The following is a 19,282-nucleotide window of genomic DNA, read 5'->3' as shown; positions in this document are numbered from 1 at the left end:
GGTAAGGTTCATAATACATCTATCACCACATATAATTATGTTTTTTTTTTTTTTTTCTGGTGTGTTTGAGGACCTTTAGGATCTACTCTCTTAGTAACTTTTAAGTATACAATACAGTATTTTTAACTATAGTCACCATGCTATACATTATATTCCCAGAACTTGTTCATCTTATAACTGGAAGTTTGTTCCCTTTAACCAACATCTCCCCATTTCTTGCACCACATTTTGGCCACCAGTGGCATTTATATTGTAGAAAATGGCAGTTTCCTTCTTCTTCATGGCTGAATAATATTCCATTGTGTGTGTGTATATAAAATAGATATCATATTTTCTTTAGCCATTCATCTGTCAGTGGACATTTAGGTTCCCTCCATGACTTAGGCATTGGGACTAAAGAACATGGGGATGCACATACCTCTTCAAGATAATTACTTCATTTTGGGGGGATATATACCCAGAAATGGGATTACTATGTCATATGGTAGTTCCACTTTTAATTTTTCAAGGTACCTCTATACTGTTTACATTGGTACAGCCAACAGTGTATAAGGGTTCCCTTTTCTCCACATCTTTATCAACATGTAATCTTGTCTTTTTGAATATAGTCATTTTAAAAGGTGTGAGGTGATAGCTCATTGTGGTTTTGATTTTCATTTTCCTAATGATTAGTGTTGTTGAGCACCTTTTTGATGTATCTGTTGGACATTTATATGTCTTCTTTGGAAAAATATCTATTCTGGTACTTAGCCTAATTTTTAATCAGGTTGTTGTTTTTGTTATTATCAGTTTCTACTGATTTGTATGAGTTCCTTTTATATTTTGGAAATTAGCCATTTATCAGATCTATGATTTGAAAATATTTTCTCCCATTCCATAGGTTCCTCTTTATTCTGTTGATTGTTTGATTTTTTTTTTTTGCTATGCAGAAGCTTTTTAGTTTGTTGCCACAGTTGTTGGTATTTGCTTTTGTTGCCTTTGCTTTTGGTGTCATATCCAAAAAGTCATTACCAGGATGAATGAATGTAAAAGAAACTTTTTTTCCCCTAAGCTTTCTTCTAGAAGTTTTATGGTTTCTGCTCTTACATTTAAGTCTTTAACCCATTTCCAGTAATTTTTTTTTTTTTTTTGTGGTACGCAGGCCTCTCACTGTTGTGGTCTTTCCTGTTGTGGAGCACAGGCTCTGGACGCGCAGGCTCAGCGGCCATGGCTCATGGGCCTAGCCGCTCTGCGGCATGTGGGATCTTCCCGGACCGGGGCATGAACCCGTGTCCCCTGTATCGGCAGGCAGACTCTCAACCACTGCGCCACCAGGGAAGCACCATCCAGTAATTTTTGTGAGTGGTGTAAGGCAGGGGTCCAATTTTATTCTTTCGCATGTGAACATTTCATTCTTAGGCAGTTTTTTCAACACCATTTCTTGAAGATACTGTCCTTTCATTATTGAGTATTCTTGGTTCTTTTGTCAGATATTGTTGTTGCATATTTATGGGTTTATTTCTGGGCTCTCAATTCTTTTGCCTTGAGCTATGTGCCAGTTTTTATGCTAGTACCATACTATTTTGATTACTGTAGCTTTGTAATATGTTGTTTTGAATTCAGAAGGTATGAGACCTCCAGTTTTGTTCTTTCACAAGATTATTTTTCCTATTTTTTTTTTGTGGTCCCATATGAATTTTAGAGTTGCTTTTCCTATTTCTGTGAAAAGTGTCATTGAAATTTTGATAGGGATTGCACTGAATCTATAGATGACTTGAGTAGTAGTATGGACATTTTAAGAGTATTAACTATTCCAATCCATGAACACAAGATAGCTTTCCAATCATTTTTGTTTTCTTCAATTCCTTTCATTAATGTCTTACAGTTTTCAGTGTACAGATCTTTCACCTCCTTGTTTAAATGCATTCCTAAGTACTTGAGTATTTTTGATGCTATTATAATGGGATTGTCTTTGTTTTTTTCACATAGTTCATTGTTAACAAATATAAAATGCAGTTGAGTTTTGCATGTTGATTTTGTGCCCTTCAACTTTATTGAATATTTAAATTAGTTCTAACAGCTTTTTGATGGAGTCTTTAAGATTTTCTGTATATAACATCAAGTCATCTGCAAACAAAGACAATTTTACCTCTTCCTTTCTGATTTTATTTCTTTTTCTTGCCTGATTACTCCAGCTAGGATATCCAGTATTGTGTAGAATAGGAATGGTGAGAGTGGGCACTTTCTTTTCCCTGATTTTAGAGGAAAGCTTTCAACCTTTCATCATTGAGTATGATGTTAGCTGCAGGGTTATAATTTATGGCCTCTGTTATGCTGAATTGCAGTGCTTTTGTACCCACTTTGTTTAGAGTTTTTATTTAAGGATGTTAAATTTTTTCAAATGATTTTTCTGCATCTATTGATATGATCATATGATTTTTATCCTTCATTCCATTTATGAGGTTTATCACAGTGATTGATTTACATTGTTGAATCATCCTTGTAGCCCTTTATTGCCCCTTAATTTCATTTAGCTGCATTTATCAGCCTTTCTCACAAAGATGATCACTCTCCTAACTTGGGCATTTATCATTCAATGCTGTTCTTTATTTAACAACATCTTTTAACCAAAATTATTATACAAGGTATGTCAGGGTATAGTTTTCTCTTTTCTAAAAAATAAATTTATTTTTTTATTTATGGCTATGTTGGGTCTTTGTTGCTGCATATGGGCTTTCTCTAGTTGCGGCAAGCAGGGATTACTCTTCGCTGTGGTGCACGGTCTTCTCATTGCGGTGGCTTCTCTTGTTGCGGAGCATGGGCTTCTGTAGTTGCAGCATGCGGGCTCAGTAGTTGTGGCTTGCGGGCTCTAGAGTGCAGGCTCAGTAGTTGTGGTACATGGGCCTAGTTGCTCTGTGGCATGTGGGATCCTCCCGGACCAGGGTTCGAACCTGTGTCTGCTGCATTGTCAGACAGATTCTTAACCACTGCACCATGGGGGAAGTCTGAGGGGTATAGTTTTCTATATTTGTTTTAGTTATATTGCCTAGAGGTGATGTTTTTATCCCAGCTATTTCACTGAATTTCATGTTCTTTAAGTATTTCAGGAAAAAGAAAGTTTTTCTTCCTTTTACTGATTATTTCATTGGTGAGAGAAATGATACATTTTTGAGTTGTAATTATATACATGTTATATATTTAAAATGCTTTGGGATAGAAGGTTTTATGGAAATTATATTCTTAAAAATTTTAACTTTTCTACCCATTTATTCTCACTGTCTATTAGAAAGTATTTTTTTCATATAGATTTATTTTTGAAAGTTGAAAAAGAACGTTCAAAATTTCCCATTTTTCCTAGATGTTTCATGGAACAGTCACAGAAGAGCTAACCAATCATAGAGAATGGAGTCACTATAATGAAAATATAATAGAAGATCAAAAAGATTTTGTTTTTGTGAAGTTCAGTGGCCTTCATTTAAAATCTATGGAAAGTTTTCAATCTTGTATCTCTCTTAGAGTGTGCATCTTCTCAAACAATTTTATTACAGATATTCGTCCACTTCAGAGTTGTATAAAATTAGTCAAACTTGATCTCCATGGAAATCACGTAAGCAATAGCCGTTTCAGTTATCTGCATATAAATGAAGTTGATATTTAATAAGCACTTATGTTATCTATGTACAGTATTTCTCCCAGGTAGTCTTATATGTGAAATATAAACAATTCAAAACTAAATAAAAAATATATATAAGCACAAAAATTTTAAGTATAAGCAAACATTTTTTATTTAAAATATCTAGACCAACAGTATGTGATTTGGTTTACTTCTTAAATCCATAGTCTTAAGACTGCTTCTTGACTTCTTAATTTTTTAATGATATATAATTGACATATAGTATTACATTAATTTCAGGTATAAAACATAATGGTTCAATATTTGTGTATATTGCAAAATGATCACAATAAGTCAAGTTAACATCCATCACCAAAGAGTTACAATTTTTTCCTTGTGATGAGAACTTTTAATATCTGCTTTCTTAGCAACTTTCAAATATATAATCCAGTATTATTAACTGTACTCACCCTGCTGTATATTATATCCCCAGGACTCATTTATTTTATAACTGAAAATTTGTATCTTTTCAGCAACCTCACCATTTCACCCACCCCCTCTGTCTTTGAATCACCAATGAGTTCTCTGTATCTAAGAGTTTGGTTTTTGTTTGTTTGCTTTTTTAAATTCCACATGAGTTAGATCGTGTGGTACTTGTCTTTTTCTGTCTGACTTATTTCATTTTGCATAATGCTCTCAACATCCACCATTTTGTTTCAAATGGCATGATTTCGTTCTTTTTTTATGAGTCAGCAGTACTCCACTGTGTATACACACAAGATTTTCTTTACTTATTCATCTATAGATAGACACTTAGTTTGCTTCCACATCTTGGCTATTATAAATAATGGTGCAGTGAACATGGGGATGTATGTGTCTTTTTGAGCTGGTGTTTTCATTTCCTTGAAATAAATTCCTGGAGGTAGAATTGCCGGATCATATGGAAGCTTTATTTTGAATTTTTTTTTTTTTTTATTGCAGTACGCTGTTGTGGTCTCTCCCATTGTGGAGCACAGGCTCCAGACACGCAGGCTCAGCGGCCTTGGCTCAAGGGCCTACCTGCTCTGTGGCATGTGGGATCTTACCGGACCGGGGCATGAACCTGTGTCCCCTGCATTGGCAGGTGGACTCTCAACCCCTGTGCCACCAGGGAAGCCCTTTATTTTGCATTTTTTGAGGAACCTCCTTGCTGTTTTCATAGTGGCTGCACCAATTTACAATTGCACAAACACTGCACATGGTTCCCTTTTCTCCTCATCCTTGCCAACTTGTTATTTCTTGTCTTTTTGATAATAGCTATTCTAATAGGTTTGAGGTGACTGAATTTGTGGTTTTAATATGCATTTCCCTGATGATTGGTGATGTTGAGTATCTTTTCATGTACCTGTTGGCCATTGGATGTCTTCTTTGGAAAAACATTAACTTAGATCCTCTTCCCATTTTTTAGTTGGATTGTTTGGGGTTTTGCTATTGTGTGAATTCTTTATGTATTTTGGATATTAGCCCCTTCTCAGATATGATTTGCAAATATTTTCCCCCATTCAGTAGGTTGCCTTTTTTTTGGTAAGATTTATTTATTTTTGGCTGCGTTGGGTCTTTGGTTGCGGCACACGAGATCTTTGTTGAGCATGTGGGATCTTTCATTGTGGTACGTGGGCTCCAGAGCACATGGGCCTGTAGTTTGTGGCACATAAGCTCTCTAGTTGAGGTGCGCGAGCTCAGTATTTGTGGCATGCAGGTTTAGTTGCCCCGCGGCATGCGGGATCTTAGTTCCCTGGCCAGGGATCGAACCCACGTGCCCTGCATTGTAAGGTGGATTCTTTAGCACTGGACCACCAAGGAAGTCCCAGTTGCCTTTTCATTTCATTGATGGTTTCCTTACTGTGCAGAAGCTTTTTAGTTTGACATCATCTCACTTGCTCAGCTTTGGTTTTTTTAGCCTTTGCTTTTGGTGTCAAATCAAAAAAAAAATATTGCCAAGACCCATGTCAAGGAGCTTACCACCAATGTTTTCTTCTAGGTGTTTTATGGTTTCAGATTTTGTGTTCAAGTCTTTAATCCATTTCGAGTTAATTTTTGTGTGTAGCATAAGATAGTGGTCAAGTTTCATTCTTTCACAAGTGTCTGTCCAGTTTTCCCAACACAATTTATTGACAAGACTCTTCTTTTCCCTTGTATACTCTTGGTTCCTTTTTTGTAAATCAATTGAACATATATGTGTTGGTTTATTTCTGGGCTATCTTTCTGTTCTATTGACCTATGTGTTTGTTTGTTTGTTTTTAAATACCAGTACCATACTGTTTTTTTTTTTTTTTACTATAGCTTTGTAATATCCTTGAATTCAGGAAGTGTGAGGGCTCCAGCTTTGTTCTTTCTCAAGATCATTTTGCCTATTTGAGGTTTTCTGTAATTTCATACAAATGTTAGGATTATTTGTTCTATTTATGTGAAAAATGCCACTGAAATTTTGGTATGGCTTGTGTTGAATCTGTAGATTGCTTTGGGTAGTATCAACGTTTTAACAATATTAGTTCTTGCAATTCACAAGCACAGAGTATCTTTCAATTTATTTATGTCTTCTTCAATTTCTTTTCAATATGTCTTATAGTTTTCAGTGTACATATCTTTCACATCCTTGGTTAAATATATTCCTAGGCATTTTATTCTTTTTGATGCAGTTGTGAGTGGGATTGTTTTATTAATTTCTCTTTCTGATAGTTAATACTTAATGTGTAGAAAGTCAACATAATTTTGTGTATTGATTTTGTATTCTGAAATGTTACTGATTTTATTTATTAGTTCTAATAAATAGTTTTGTGCAGTATTTAGTGTTTTCCATATACAGGCATACTGCATTTTATTGGGCATCATTTTATTGCACTTCACAGATACTGCATTTTTTATAAATTGAAGGTCTGTGGCAATCTCACATTATCAGATGATGGTTAGCACTTTTAGCAATAAAGTATTTTTTACTTATGTACATTGGTATTTTTAGACATAATGCTATTGCACACTTAATAGATTACCGTACAGTGTAAACAACTTTAATATGCAGTGGGAAACCAAAAAATTTTTGTGACTTGCTTTATTGCAATATTTGCTTTATTGCAGTGGCCTGGAACTCAACACACAAAATCTCTGAGGTATGCCTGTATATCATGTAATCTGCAAAAAGTGACAGTTTTACTTTTTCATTTCCAATTTGGTTGGCTTTTGTTCCTTCTTCTTGCCTAATTGCTCTGTCTAGGACTTCTAGCTTCCAGTGCTATGCTGAATAAAAGTGGTGAGAGCAGGCGTCCTTGTCTTACTCTTGCTCTTAGAGGAAAATATTTTATCTTTTCACCACTGAGATTGATGTCAGCTGTGAGCTTGTCAGATATGGCCTTTATTATGTTGAGGTACAGTCCCTCTATACCCAGCTTGTTGAAAGTTTTAATCATAAATGGATGTTGAATTTTTTTTAACATCTTTATTGGGGTATAATTGCTTTACAATGGTGTTTTAGTTTCTGCTTTATAACAAAGTGAATCAGTTATACATATACATATGTTCCCATCTCTTCCCTCTTGCGTCTCCCTCCCTCCCACCCCTCCAGGCGGTCACAAAACACCGAGCCGATATCCCTGCGCCATGCGGCTGCTTCCCACTAGCTATCTACCTTACGTTTGTTAGTGTATATATGTCCATGCCTCTCTCTCGCCCTGTCACAGCTCACCCTTCCCCCTCCCCATATCCTCAAGTCCGTTCTCCAGTAGGTCTGTGTCTTTATTCCTGTCTTACCCCTAGGTTCTTCATGACATTTTTTTTCCCTTAAATTCCATATATATGTGTTAGCATAGGGTATTTGTTTTTCTCTTTCTGACCTACTTCACTCTGTATGACAGACTCTAGGTCTATCCACCTCATTACAAATAGCTCAATTTCATTTCTTTTTATGGCTGAGTAATATTCCATTGTATATATGTGCCACATCTTCTTAATCCATTCATTCGATGATGGGCACTTAGGTTGTTTCCATCTCCGGGCTATTGTAAATAGAGCTGCAATGAACATTTTGGTACATGACTCTTTTTGAATTATGGTTTTCTCAGGGTATATGCCCAGTAGTGGGATTGCTGGGTCATATGGTAGTTCTATTTGTAGTTTTTTAAGGAACCTCCATACTGTGCTCCACAGTGGCTGTACCAATTCACATTCCCACCAGCAGTGCAAGAGTGTTCCCTTTTCTCCACACCCTCTCCAGCATTTATTGTTTCTAAATTTTTTGATGATGGCCATTCTGACTGGTGTGAGATGATATCTCATTGTAGTTTTGATTTGCATTTCTCTAATGATTAATGATGTTGAACATTCTTTCATGTGTTTGTTGGCAGTCTGTATATCTTCTTTGGAGAAATGTCTATTTAGGTCTTCTGTCCATTTTTGGATTGGGTTGTTTTTTTTTTTTTGTTATTGAGCTGCATGAGCTGTTTGTAAATTTTGGAAACTAATCCTTTGTCAGTTGCTTCATTTGCAAATATTTTCTCCCATTCTGAGGGTTGTCTTTTGTGGATGTTGAATTTTGTCAAATACTTTTTCTATATCTATTGTGATGATCGTATGATATTTATCCTTCATTTTGTTAATGTGGAGTATCACTATAACATTGATTGATTTAACCCCTTAAGTTTTTCATGTAAGGAAAATATTTTATAAAATTTTAAAGAGTTTGCTTATTACAAAGGGACTTTTATTGAATGGAGTATATATGTTTGTTTATTTAATTACACTAGTAATTACAGACACCTAGTGTATTTTGCTTTACCCCAGTCATCATTTGGGTAATTAGAAATTCTGTTTTTGCTTACTAATGAGAAATTTGCCATTTGGGAAAATATTGACCTATAGAAGATGTTTAATATTTTTCCTTTTTCAGTGTAATTCATGGAAAATTTATATTTGTATTTAACATATTATTATTAATGATATTTCAGATCAAGAGTCTACCAGATACCAGATTTTGGAGTGGATTGAAGAACCTAAAACTTCTCTATCTACATGACAATGGGCTTGTAAAGTTAAAGAATGTATGTATGTTATCTGCTTGTCCAAGCCTCATTGCCCTCACTATGTTTGATTGTCCAGTAAGCCTTAAAAAAGGATATAGACATGTTCTTGTCAACAGTATATGGTCTCTCAAAGCACTGGATCATCATGTGATTTCTGATGAAGAAATAATTCAGAGCTGGCATCTTCCTGAAAGATTCAAAACATATAACCACCGACTTTTCTTTAATTTCTGCCCTGCTTTGAAAAAGGTAATTGGCTTCATTACGGTTTCATTTTAAATAAATGTATAGAAGTAAAATTTTAGCTTCTAAATTCTTTACCTAAATTATATAAACCAGTATTTGTTATCATTTACATAAAATATAGTAAACTAGTGAATATATTAGGAATGTCTTATAACTAAAAAATTATAAAAGCCTATATGCCTACTGCTAAAAATTATTGAGTTTAGGATTATCAAATTGTAGAGAAACAAATATTTGACTTTTTTGGGTCTCCATTATGTTTCAATAGCTTTAAGGAGGTATAGCTTACATACTGTATACTTCACCCATCTTACATGTATGATTCCATAATCTTGGTAAATTAACAGTGCTGTATAACTATCTTCACAATCCAGTGTTAGAAATTCCCACCACTCTACCAGTTTCCTTCCTTCCCATCTGCAGTTAATCCCCACTCCCAGCTTGGTTCTAGGTAACCATTGATCTCTTTTCTGTCTCTATTAATTTGTTTTTCTAAACATTTTATAAAAATGGAATCATAGAATATGTAGTCTTTATCACCTGCCTTCTTTCACCTAGGGTGGTGTGTTTGAGCCTTATTCATGTTGTAGCATGTATCAGTAGTTTGTTCCTTTTGATTGCTGAGTATTATTCCATTATGTGAATATATTACATTTTCTTTGTTCATTCACCAATGGACATTTGGATTATTTCTAGTTTTTGTTATTATGAAAATGCTGCTGTAAACACCTACTTACATGTCTTTGTGTAGACATATATTTTCATTTTCTTTGGGTAGATACTTAGGAGTGCAGTTGCTGGGATGTATGGTAAGTTTATGTTTAACTTTTTAAGAAACTGAATTGTTTTCTAAAAAGTGTAAACCACTGATGCATGAAGTTTCCATTTTCTGTATGTCCTTGCAAACAGTATTTTCTGTCTTTTGCACTATAGACATTCTAGTAGGTGTAAAGGGTATTTCACAATGGTTTTAATTTGTATATCTCTAAAAAGTAATGATGATGATAAGCATCTTTTCATCTCCTTATTAACTATGCATATATCTTCTTTGGTCCAATGTCTATACAAATTTTTTGCCCATTTTTAAAGTGGGTGTTTGTCTCATTATTGATTTGTAACAGCAGATATCTGGGTATAAGTCCTCTATCAGATAGAAGAATTGCAAATATTTTCTCCTAGCCTATAGCTTGTCTTTTCATTTTCTTAATGGTCTTTTTTGAAGCAAAAAGTTTTGAGTTTTATGAAGTCCAATTTAGAATTTTTTGTTTTATGGATCATGCTTTTGGTGTTATATCTAAGAACTCTGCCTAATTCAGGGCTAAAAAAATTTTTCTTTTATGTTCTAAAATTTTAATAATTATATCTCTGAAATTTATATCTATTTTTGATCTTGAATGATTTTTTTACATGGTGTGAAGTAAGAGTCTAAGTTCATTTTTTGCATGTGGATATTCAATTATACCAGCCCCATTCCCCCAGTGAATTGCCTTGATATTTTTTGTTAAAGATCAGTTGGCCATAAATGTAAGCATTTATTTCTAGACTCTCAGTTATATTCCGGTGGTCTATATAGCTGTCCTTATGGCAGTACTACACAGTCTTGATTACTATAGCTTTGTAGTTAAGTTTCAAAATAGGAAAGTGTGAGTTCTCCAACTTTGCTCTTCTTTTTCAATATTGCTTTGGCTATTCAGGGTTCCTTGCATTTACAAATGAATTTTAGGATCAGCTTGTCAGTTTCTACAATGATTCCTGCTGGGATAGTGATAAGTATTCCATTGAATTTACAGATCAATTTGTGGAGAATTACCATCATTATAATAGTATTCTTGTCCTTGAACATGAACTGTCATTTTATTTAAGTACTCTTTAATTCTCTCAGTTTTGTTGTTTTCAGTGTACAAGTCTTTCACTTAATTTTATAAAATTTATTTCTATGCATTTTATTTATTTTTGTGATATTATGAATGGAATCATTTATTAATTTCATTTTGGATTGTTTTTTATTAGCATATAGAAATACAATTAAAATTTTATTTAATCTGATATTCTGCCACTTTGCTATTCTCATTTCTTAGTTTTAGAAGTTTTTGGTTGACTCAGAATATTTGTTTTTTAATTGAAAGTGGATCTGTTTTTTTTTTTCCATATTTGAATGATCCCATTAGGAAATAGTTTATTTTTTTTCAATGTTTAATTCCAGGCATTTGATTATTATTTGGATTTTTAATGGAAGAGGATAAAATATTCAATTTCTAAATAGTTAATATGGTGACATTACATGTTCAAATCACCATTGTATGTTGACTTTTAAAATGTTGAAAGAAGTATTTGGGAAATTTGATATCTAGTTGGAGGTTACAAAATACTTAAATGGATAGACAAAAATAGAAGAAAACATGCTTCATGTCATATGAATATTAGAGCAAATAAGTCATGTAAGTATTCAAAATCAGTGGTTAATTCTGCAGGTGTTAGACAAGTCAGGTACATGATATAGAAAGTAAAGATGTATGTTTCAGAACAGTGCTTATAATATGTTGTAAGTATATATAATTCTACATATATAAACATTGAATATTGATGAAAAATCTAAAAGCATTTGAATATTAATCACATCTGAAAGGATATATAAACAATAAACAGTGATTATACATGGGAAGGCTGGAGATTAGAAAGTTGAAAGACTTTTTATAGCTGCATATGATTCTTTAAAAATTATGAGTATATTAATGATTCTATAATAATAGTTTAAAAAACATAGGGAAATATAAAACAAGGCAGTATTTAAGTATGGTATGTTAACCAGGGCTATAAAGGAAGAATTTCATTTAGGTATTCTAGTTGTGTGGTATGGTGTAATCAAAGGTAGGAACAGACATGACCCTTTTAAGGACAATCAAAATGACTGAGTTTTGTATAAGGAATTAGTTGGAAATTAGAGACGGGGGGGAGTACTGAAAAGAATCTTGGATGATATACTAAGGAGTTTAGACTTCTTAATAAATGTTATGAAGAGCTGTTGAAGTAGTTTGAGTAGGAAATTAAAAGACGTTCTGTCATAGTTGGTATCTATGAATAACTTGTTTTTATAAATAAAAAGTTTTTTTAAAAGAGATTAATCCAGATTTTACTAGCAGATTAATGGGGATTAAGAGACAGATGAGGGCAGAGAGACCAATTATTGTAGGCCAGAAATGATGTGATTAGGGTTGATACAGGAAGATAGCAGTGGCAAAGAATAAAGAAGACAGCATAAAGTAGAGGACAGACACTCTAGAAGCCATTGTGTCAGGCACTTCATGTATTTTATTCCTTCATTCCTTTACCAAATATGTATTGAGCACCTAATATGTGAGAGGGATTATTTTGGATTCTGTGGTAAATAATACTGACAAAGGTCCTGCTCTCATGAACTCCAGTGGAAAGACATAGGGAATAAACTTGTAAGCAAAAAACAGTCAATCAGTCAACCATAGAATGTCAGATAGTGTTAATTTCTAAATAAAATAAAATGGTAACATAAGATGAAACGGGTAGAGATTTAGGCTAATACTTCAGCTAGGGTGGATGGGGAAGGACTTTCTGAAAAGTGTTTTATCTATTCATCATATCCTTTGATTTGGAAAGGTATTACTCATCTTTTATGGAAGAAAATTAAATATAGTGGGGTTTAGGAACTTATCTAAGACATCTAGACAGTCATGAAGGTGAGATTTCAGGTCTGTCTTGGTCTTAGTCCTACAATCAACATTACATTACAAAGGACCAGTACAAAGATTTGGCAAGATTTTTTAAAAAAATTGATTGAATGCAATAGGAGAAGAATAAGTGAAGAAAGACTCCTCTGGCATTTTGAACTTTGGGAATCAGTAATCAGGGAAATAAATAACCTAGTTAACAGAAATGGTGGCATTTGAAGAGTTTTGGTAGAAAGTTAAGTTTGGTCATGTTTATTTGAGGCAGGATATTGATATTGAGATATCAGCCAGGCATTGGAAATGAAGAACTAAAATTCAGAAATAGTGTTCTAGGTCTAAGATGTAAATCCAATAGTCATTTGCTCGAGCTCATAGTTGAAGCCAAGCTGTCACACAAAAATGTAGGGATCAATAAAGTCTAAGAGCTAAAGACAGAGCCTTAGAGTGCAGTCTCATTTTGTGCATAGAAAGCAGTGGAAATAATGAGGAAAACAGAGATTGATCCAATGACATAGGGGGAAAAACAGCGGCATGGTTTATTACCACTTAAGAGAAAAGAGTGATTTAAAATAGAATAATGTTTTTAAAGAGCCAATAAAAGGTAGCACTGATGCAAAACTATTTTGAAAGTCTTTTTGATAGTGAAGAGGTTATTACATCTTTGGAATTTCACTAACTTGTAGGGGTATATATGAAATTGTAATGGTTAATACGTGATTGCCAAGTATAGAAACTTTTCTGAGAAAATTTTGGACAAAGGAAACATAATGTCTTAACTGTAGACAATAAGATTAATGGAAAGCCTTAAAAAAAAAGTGACATGATACTATAATGTATTTTTAAGCTGAGGGAAATTAGTTTTAATTTTTTAAAAAGAGGTTAAAAAGGGAATAATTGAAGAAAAATGTTGTGGAGAAAGCATTAATATAATGCATCACAACTGGAGTAAGCGTGAAAAAGATATAGGTACACCAAATTCCAGCAAAATTTTTATGAGTTGTAGAGATTTAAAGAAATCTATTTGAATAAAAGTTTTTCAGTTTACCTATAAATTTTTATTCATTATTTTTGATAGAAGCAATGTTCTTTTGGTTATTCGTTGATTATTGAAAGATTTTATTTAATTTATAGCAGTATAAACAAACACTTGAGAAAGTAATAAATGACAACCTAAGGGGATATTTATTTATTTAGTAGTGTTTGAAATACATTTTCAAAACATTTAGTTCCACTTATTGAGTATAAGAACGTTATGAAAACTGAACAATTATAATGAACCTCATAATAGTTCACACAATTTTTTCAGTAAGTATTATTCTTTTATCAGAAGGTCATGGACGTAGAAATTTAAGAAGTCTATGTCCATTCTAAAAGAACAAATTAATGTGATTAAAACTTGTGCCTGTTCCCTGGTGGCGCAGTGGTTGAGAGTCCACCTGCCGATGCAGGGGACACGGGTTTGTGCCCCGGTCCGGGAAGATCCCATATGTCATGGAACGGCTGGGCCCATGAACCATGGCCGCTGAGCCTGCGTGTCTGGAGCCTGTGCTCCGTAACGGGAGAGGCCGCAACAGTGAGAAGCCCACATACCGAAAAAAAAAACAAAAACAAAAAACTTGTGCCCAGAAGAGGAGCTTCAAGATGGCGGAAGAGTAAGACGTGGAGATCACCTTCCTACCCACAAATACATTAGAAATACATCTACATGTGGAACAACTCCTACAGAACACCTGCTGAACGCTGGCAGAAGACCTCAGACCTCCGAAAAGGCAAGAAACTCCCCACGTACCTGGGTAGGGCAAAAGAAAAAAGAAAAAACAGAGACAAAATAGGGACAGGGCCTGCACCAGTGGGAGGAAGCTGTGAAGGAGGAAAGGTTTCCACACACTAGGAAGCCCCTTTGCGGGCAGAGACTGCGGGTGGCTTCACAGCCGCGGAGGAGAGCGCAGCAACAGGGGTGCGGAGGGCAAAGCGGAGAGATTCCTGCACAGAGGATTGGTGCCGACCAGCATTCACCAGCCCAAGAGGCTTGTCTGCTCACCCGCCGGGATGGGTGGGGGCTGGGAGCTGACACTCAGGCTTCGGTCGGATCCCAGGGAGAGGACTGGGGTTGGCTGCATGAACACAGTCTGAAGGGGGCTAGTGCACCACAGCTAGCCGGGAGGGAGTCCAGGATAAAGTCTGGAGCTGCCGAAAAGACGAGACATTTTCTTGCCTCTTTGTTTCCTGGTATGGGAGGAGAGGGGATTAAGAGCACCGCTTAAAGGAGCTCCAGAGACGGGCGTGAGCTGCGGATATCAGCGTGGACCCCAGAGATGGGCATGAGATGCTAAGGCTGCTGCTGCAGCAAATAAGAAGCCTGTTTGCAAGTACAGGTCACTATCCACACCATCCCTCCCAGGAGCCTGTGCAGCCTGCCACTGCCAGGGTCCTGTGCTCCAGGGGCAGCTTCCCCTGGAGAACGCATGGCGTGCCTCAGGCTGGTGCAATGTCACGCCGGCCTCTGCCACCAGAAGCTCGCCCCGCACTCCATAACCCACCCTCTACCCAGCCCGAGGGATCCAGAGCCCCCGAAGCTGCTACTTCTTTAACACCGTCCTGTCTGAGCGAAGAATAGATGCCCTCAGGCGACCTACACACAGAGGCAGATCCAAATCCAAAGCTGAACCCCAGGAGCTGTGCGAAGAAAGAAGAGAAAGGGAAATTTCTCCCAGCAGCCTCAGGAGCAGTGGATTAAATCTACACAATCAACTTGATGTACCCTGAATCTGTGGAATACCTGAGTAGACAATGAATCATCCCAAATTGAGGAGCTGGACTTCGGGAGCAACAATATATATATATATTTCACTTTTTCTCCTTTTGTGAGTGTGTATGTGTATGCTTCTGTGTGTGATTTTGTCTGTATAGCTTTGCTTTTACCATTTGTGCTCAGGTTCTGTCTGTCCAGTTTATTTTTATTTATTTATTTAAAAAGTTTTAATAATTATTCCTTATTTTTTATTTTAATAACTTTATTTTACTTTATTTTATTTTTTTAATCTTCTTTCTTTCTTTCTTTCTTTCTTTTTCTTTCTTTCTTTCCTCTTCTTTTCTCCCTTTTATTCTGAGCCGTGTGGAGGAGAGGCTGTTGGTGCTCCAGCCAGGCATCAGGGCTGTGCCACTGAGGTGGGAGATCCAAGTTCAGGACACTGATCCACAAGAGACCTCCCAGCTCCACGTAATATCAAATGGTGAAAATCTCCCAGAGATCTCCGTCTCAATGCCAAGACCCAGCTCCACTCAACGACGAACAAGTTACAGTGCTGGACACCCTATGCCAACACCTAGGAACACAACCCCATCCACAGCACAGAGGCTGCCTAAAATCACGATAAGGCAACTGACACCCCAAAACACACCACCAGGCTTGGACATACCCACCAGAAAGACAAGATCCAGCCTCATCCACCAGAACACAGGCACTAATCCCCTCCACCAGGAAGCCTACACAACACACTGAACCAAACTTAGCCACTGGGGACAGACACCAAAAACAACACAAACCGTGAACCTGCAGTCGGTGAAAAAAAGACGCCAAACACAGTAAGTTAAGCAAAATGAGAAGACAGAGAAACACACAGCAGATGAAGGAGCAAGGCAAAAACCCACCAGACCTAACAAATGAAGAGGAAATAAGTAGTCTATCTGAAAAAGAATTCAGAATAATGATAGTAAAGATGATCCAAAATCTTGGAAATAGAATGGAGAAAATAAAAGAAACGTTTAACAAGTACCTAGAAGAACAAAAGAGCAAACAAACACTGATGAACAAAACAATAAATGAAATTAAAAATTCTCTAGAAGGGATCAGTAGTAGAATAACTGAGGCAGAAAAACGGATAAGTGATCTGGAAGATAAAATAGTGGAAATAACTACTGCAGAGCAGAATAAAGAAAAAAGAATAAAAAGAATTGAGGACAGTCTCAGAGACCTCTGGGACAACATTAAACACACCAACATTCGAATTATAGGGGTCTCAGAAGAAGAAGAGAAAAATAAAGGGACTGAGAAAATATTTGAACAGATGATAATTGAAAACTTCCCTAATATGGGAAAGAAAATAGTTAATGAAGTCCAGGAAGTGCAGAGAGTCCCATACAGGATAAATACAAGGAGAAACATACCAAGACACATATTAATCAAACTGTCAAAAATTAAAATCAAAGAAAAAAATATTAAAAGCAGCAAGGAAAAAACAACAAATAAAACATAAGGGAATCCCCATAAGGTTAACAGCTGATCTTTCAGCAGAAACTCGGCAAGCTAGAAGGGAGTGGCAGGGCATATTAAAAGTGAAGAAGGAGAAAAACCTTCAACCAAGATTACTCTACCCAGCAAGGATCTCATTCAGACTCGATGGAGAAATTAAAACCTTTACAGACAAGCAAAAGCTAAGAGAATTCAGCACCACCAAACCAGCTTTACAACAAATGCTAAAGGAACTTCTCCAGGCAGGAAAAACAAGAGAAGGAAAAGACCTACAATAATAAACCAAATACAATTTAAGAAAATGGTAATTGGAACATACATATCGATAATTACCTTAAATGTAAATGGATTAAATGCTCCCACCAAAAGACACAGATTGGCTGAAACGATACAAACACAAGACCCATATATATGCTGTCTACAAGAGATCCACTTCAGCCCTAGGGACACATACAGACAGAAAGTGAGGGGATGGAAAAAGATATTCCATGCAAATGGAAATCAAAAGAAAGCTGGAGTATCAACTCTCATATCAGACAAAATAGACTTTAAAACAAAGACTATTATAAGAGACAGAGAAAGACGCTACATAATGATCAAGGGGTCAATTCAAGAAGAAGATATAACAATTGGAAATATTTATGCACCCAGAATAGGAGCACCTCAATACATAAGGCAAATACTAATAGCGATAAAGGGGAAATCGACAGTAACACATTCATAGTAGGGGACTTTAACACCCTACTTTCACCAATGGACAGGTCATCCAAAATTAAAATAAGGAAACACAAGCTTTAAATGATACATTAAACAAGATGGACTTCATTGATACTTATAGGACATTCCATCCAAAAACAACAGAATACACATTCTTCTCAAGCGCTCATGGAACATTCTCCAGGATAGATCATATCTTGGGTCACAAATCAAGCCATGGTAAATTTAAGCAAATTGAAATCATATCCTGTATCTTTTCTTACCACAATGCTATGAGACTAGATACCAATTTCAGGAAAAAAAAATCTGTAAGAAATACAAACACATGGAGGCTAAACAACACACTACTTAATAACCAAGAAATCACTGAAGAAATCAAAGAGCAAATCAAAAAATACGTAGAAACAAATGACAATGAAAACACGACAACCCAAAACCTATGGGATGCAGCAAAACCAGTTCTAAGAGGGAAGTTTATAGCAATAAATCCTACCTTAAGAAACAAGAAACCTCTCAAATAAACTACCTAACCTTACACCTAAAGCAATTAGAGAAGAAGAACAAAACAACCCCAAAGGTAGCAGAAGGAAAGAAATCATAAAGATCAGATCAGAAATAAATGAAAAAGAAATGAAGGAAATAACAGCAAAGATCAATAAAACTAAAAGCTGGTTCTTTGAGAAGATAAAAAAATGGATAAACCATTAGCCAGACTCAACAAGAAAAAAAGGGAGAAGACTCAAATCAATAAAATTAGAAATGAAAAAGGAGAAGTAACAACTGACACTGCAGAAATACAAAGGATCATGAGAGATTACGACAAGCAATTGTATGCCAATAAAGTGGACAACCTGGAAGAAATGGACAAATTCTTAGAAATGCACAACCTTCTGAGACAGAACCAGGAAGTAGAAAATATGAACAGACGAATCAGAAGCACTGAAATTGAAACTGTGATTAAAAATCTTCCAACAAACAAAAGCCCAGGACCAGATGGCTGCACAGACGAATTCTATCAAACATTTAGAGGAGAGCTAACACCTATCCTTCTCGAACTCTTCCAAAATATAGCAGAGGGAGGAACACTCCCAAACTCATTCTACGAGGCCACCATCAATCTGATACCAAAACCAAAGATATCACAAAGAAAGAAACCTACAGGCCAATATCATTGATGAACATAGATGCATAAATCCTCAACAAAATACTAGGAAACAGAATCCAACAGCACATTAAATGGATCATACACTATAATCAATGGGGTTTATCCCAGGAATGCAAGGATTCTTCAATATACGCAAATCAATCAGTGTGATAAAGCATATTAACCAATTGCAGGAGAAAAACCATATGATCATCTCAATAGATGCAGAAAAAAAAACTTTTGACAAAATTCAACACCCACTTATGATAAAAACACTCCAGAAAATAGGTGTAGAAGGAATTTACCTCAACATAATAAAGGCCATATATGAGAAACCCACAGCTAACATTGTTCTTAATGGTGAAAAACTGAAACCATTTCCTCTAAGATCTGGAACAAGACAAGGTTGCCCACTCTCACCACTATTATTCAACATAGTTTTGAAAGTTTTAGCCACAGCAATCAGAGAAGAAAAAGAAATAGAAGGATTCCAAATCGGAAAAGAATAAGTAAAGCTGTCACTGTTTGCAGGTGAGATTATACTATAAATAGAGAATCCTAAAGATGCTACCAGAAAAT

The 19,282-nt window shown here is 35.6% G+C and overlaps 1 protein-coding gene across 1 annotated transcript in view; it reads left to right on the top strand.

Annotated features, from left to right (window-relative positions):
* Positions 1 to 19,282, top strand: part of LRRIQ3 (leucine rich repeats and IQ motif containing 3) — a 237,357-nt gene that overhangs the window by 19,467 nt on the left and 198,608 nt on the right. The window contains exons 3-4 of the mRNA XM_027114088.1: positions 3,338 to 3,586; positions 8,569 to 8,892. Coding sequence (XP_026969889.1) covers positions 3,338 to 3,586; positions 8,569 to 8,892 — 573 coding nt within the window. The remainder of the gene's footprint in view (positions 1 to 3,337; positions 3,587 to 8,568; positions 8,893 to 19,282) is intronic.

The sequence above is a fragment of the Aethalodelphis obliquidens genome, unplaced genomic scaffold (genome assembly GCF_003676395.1).
Source record: "Aethalodelphis obliquidens isolate GAN/ISIS:26980383/991018 unplaced genomic scaffold, ASM367639v1 scaffold13, whole genome shotgun sequence".
NCBI lineage: Eukaryota > Metazoa > Chordata > Mammalia > Artiodactyla > Delphinidae > Aethalodelphis > Aethalodelphis obliquidens.
This window is presented reverse-complemented; position numbering and strand designations above follow the sequence as displayed.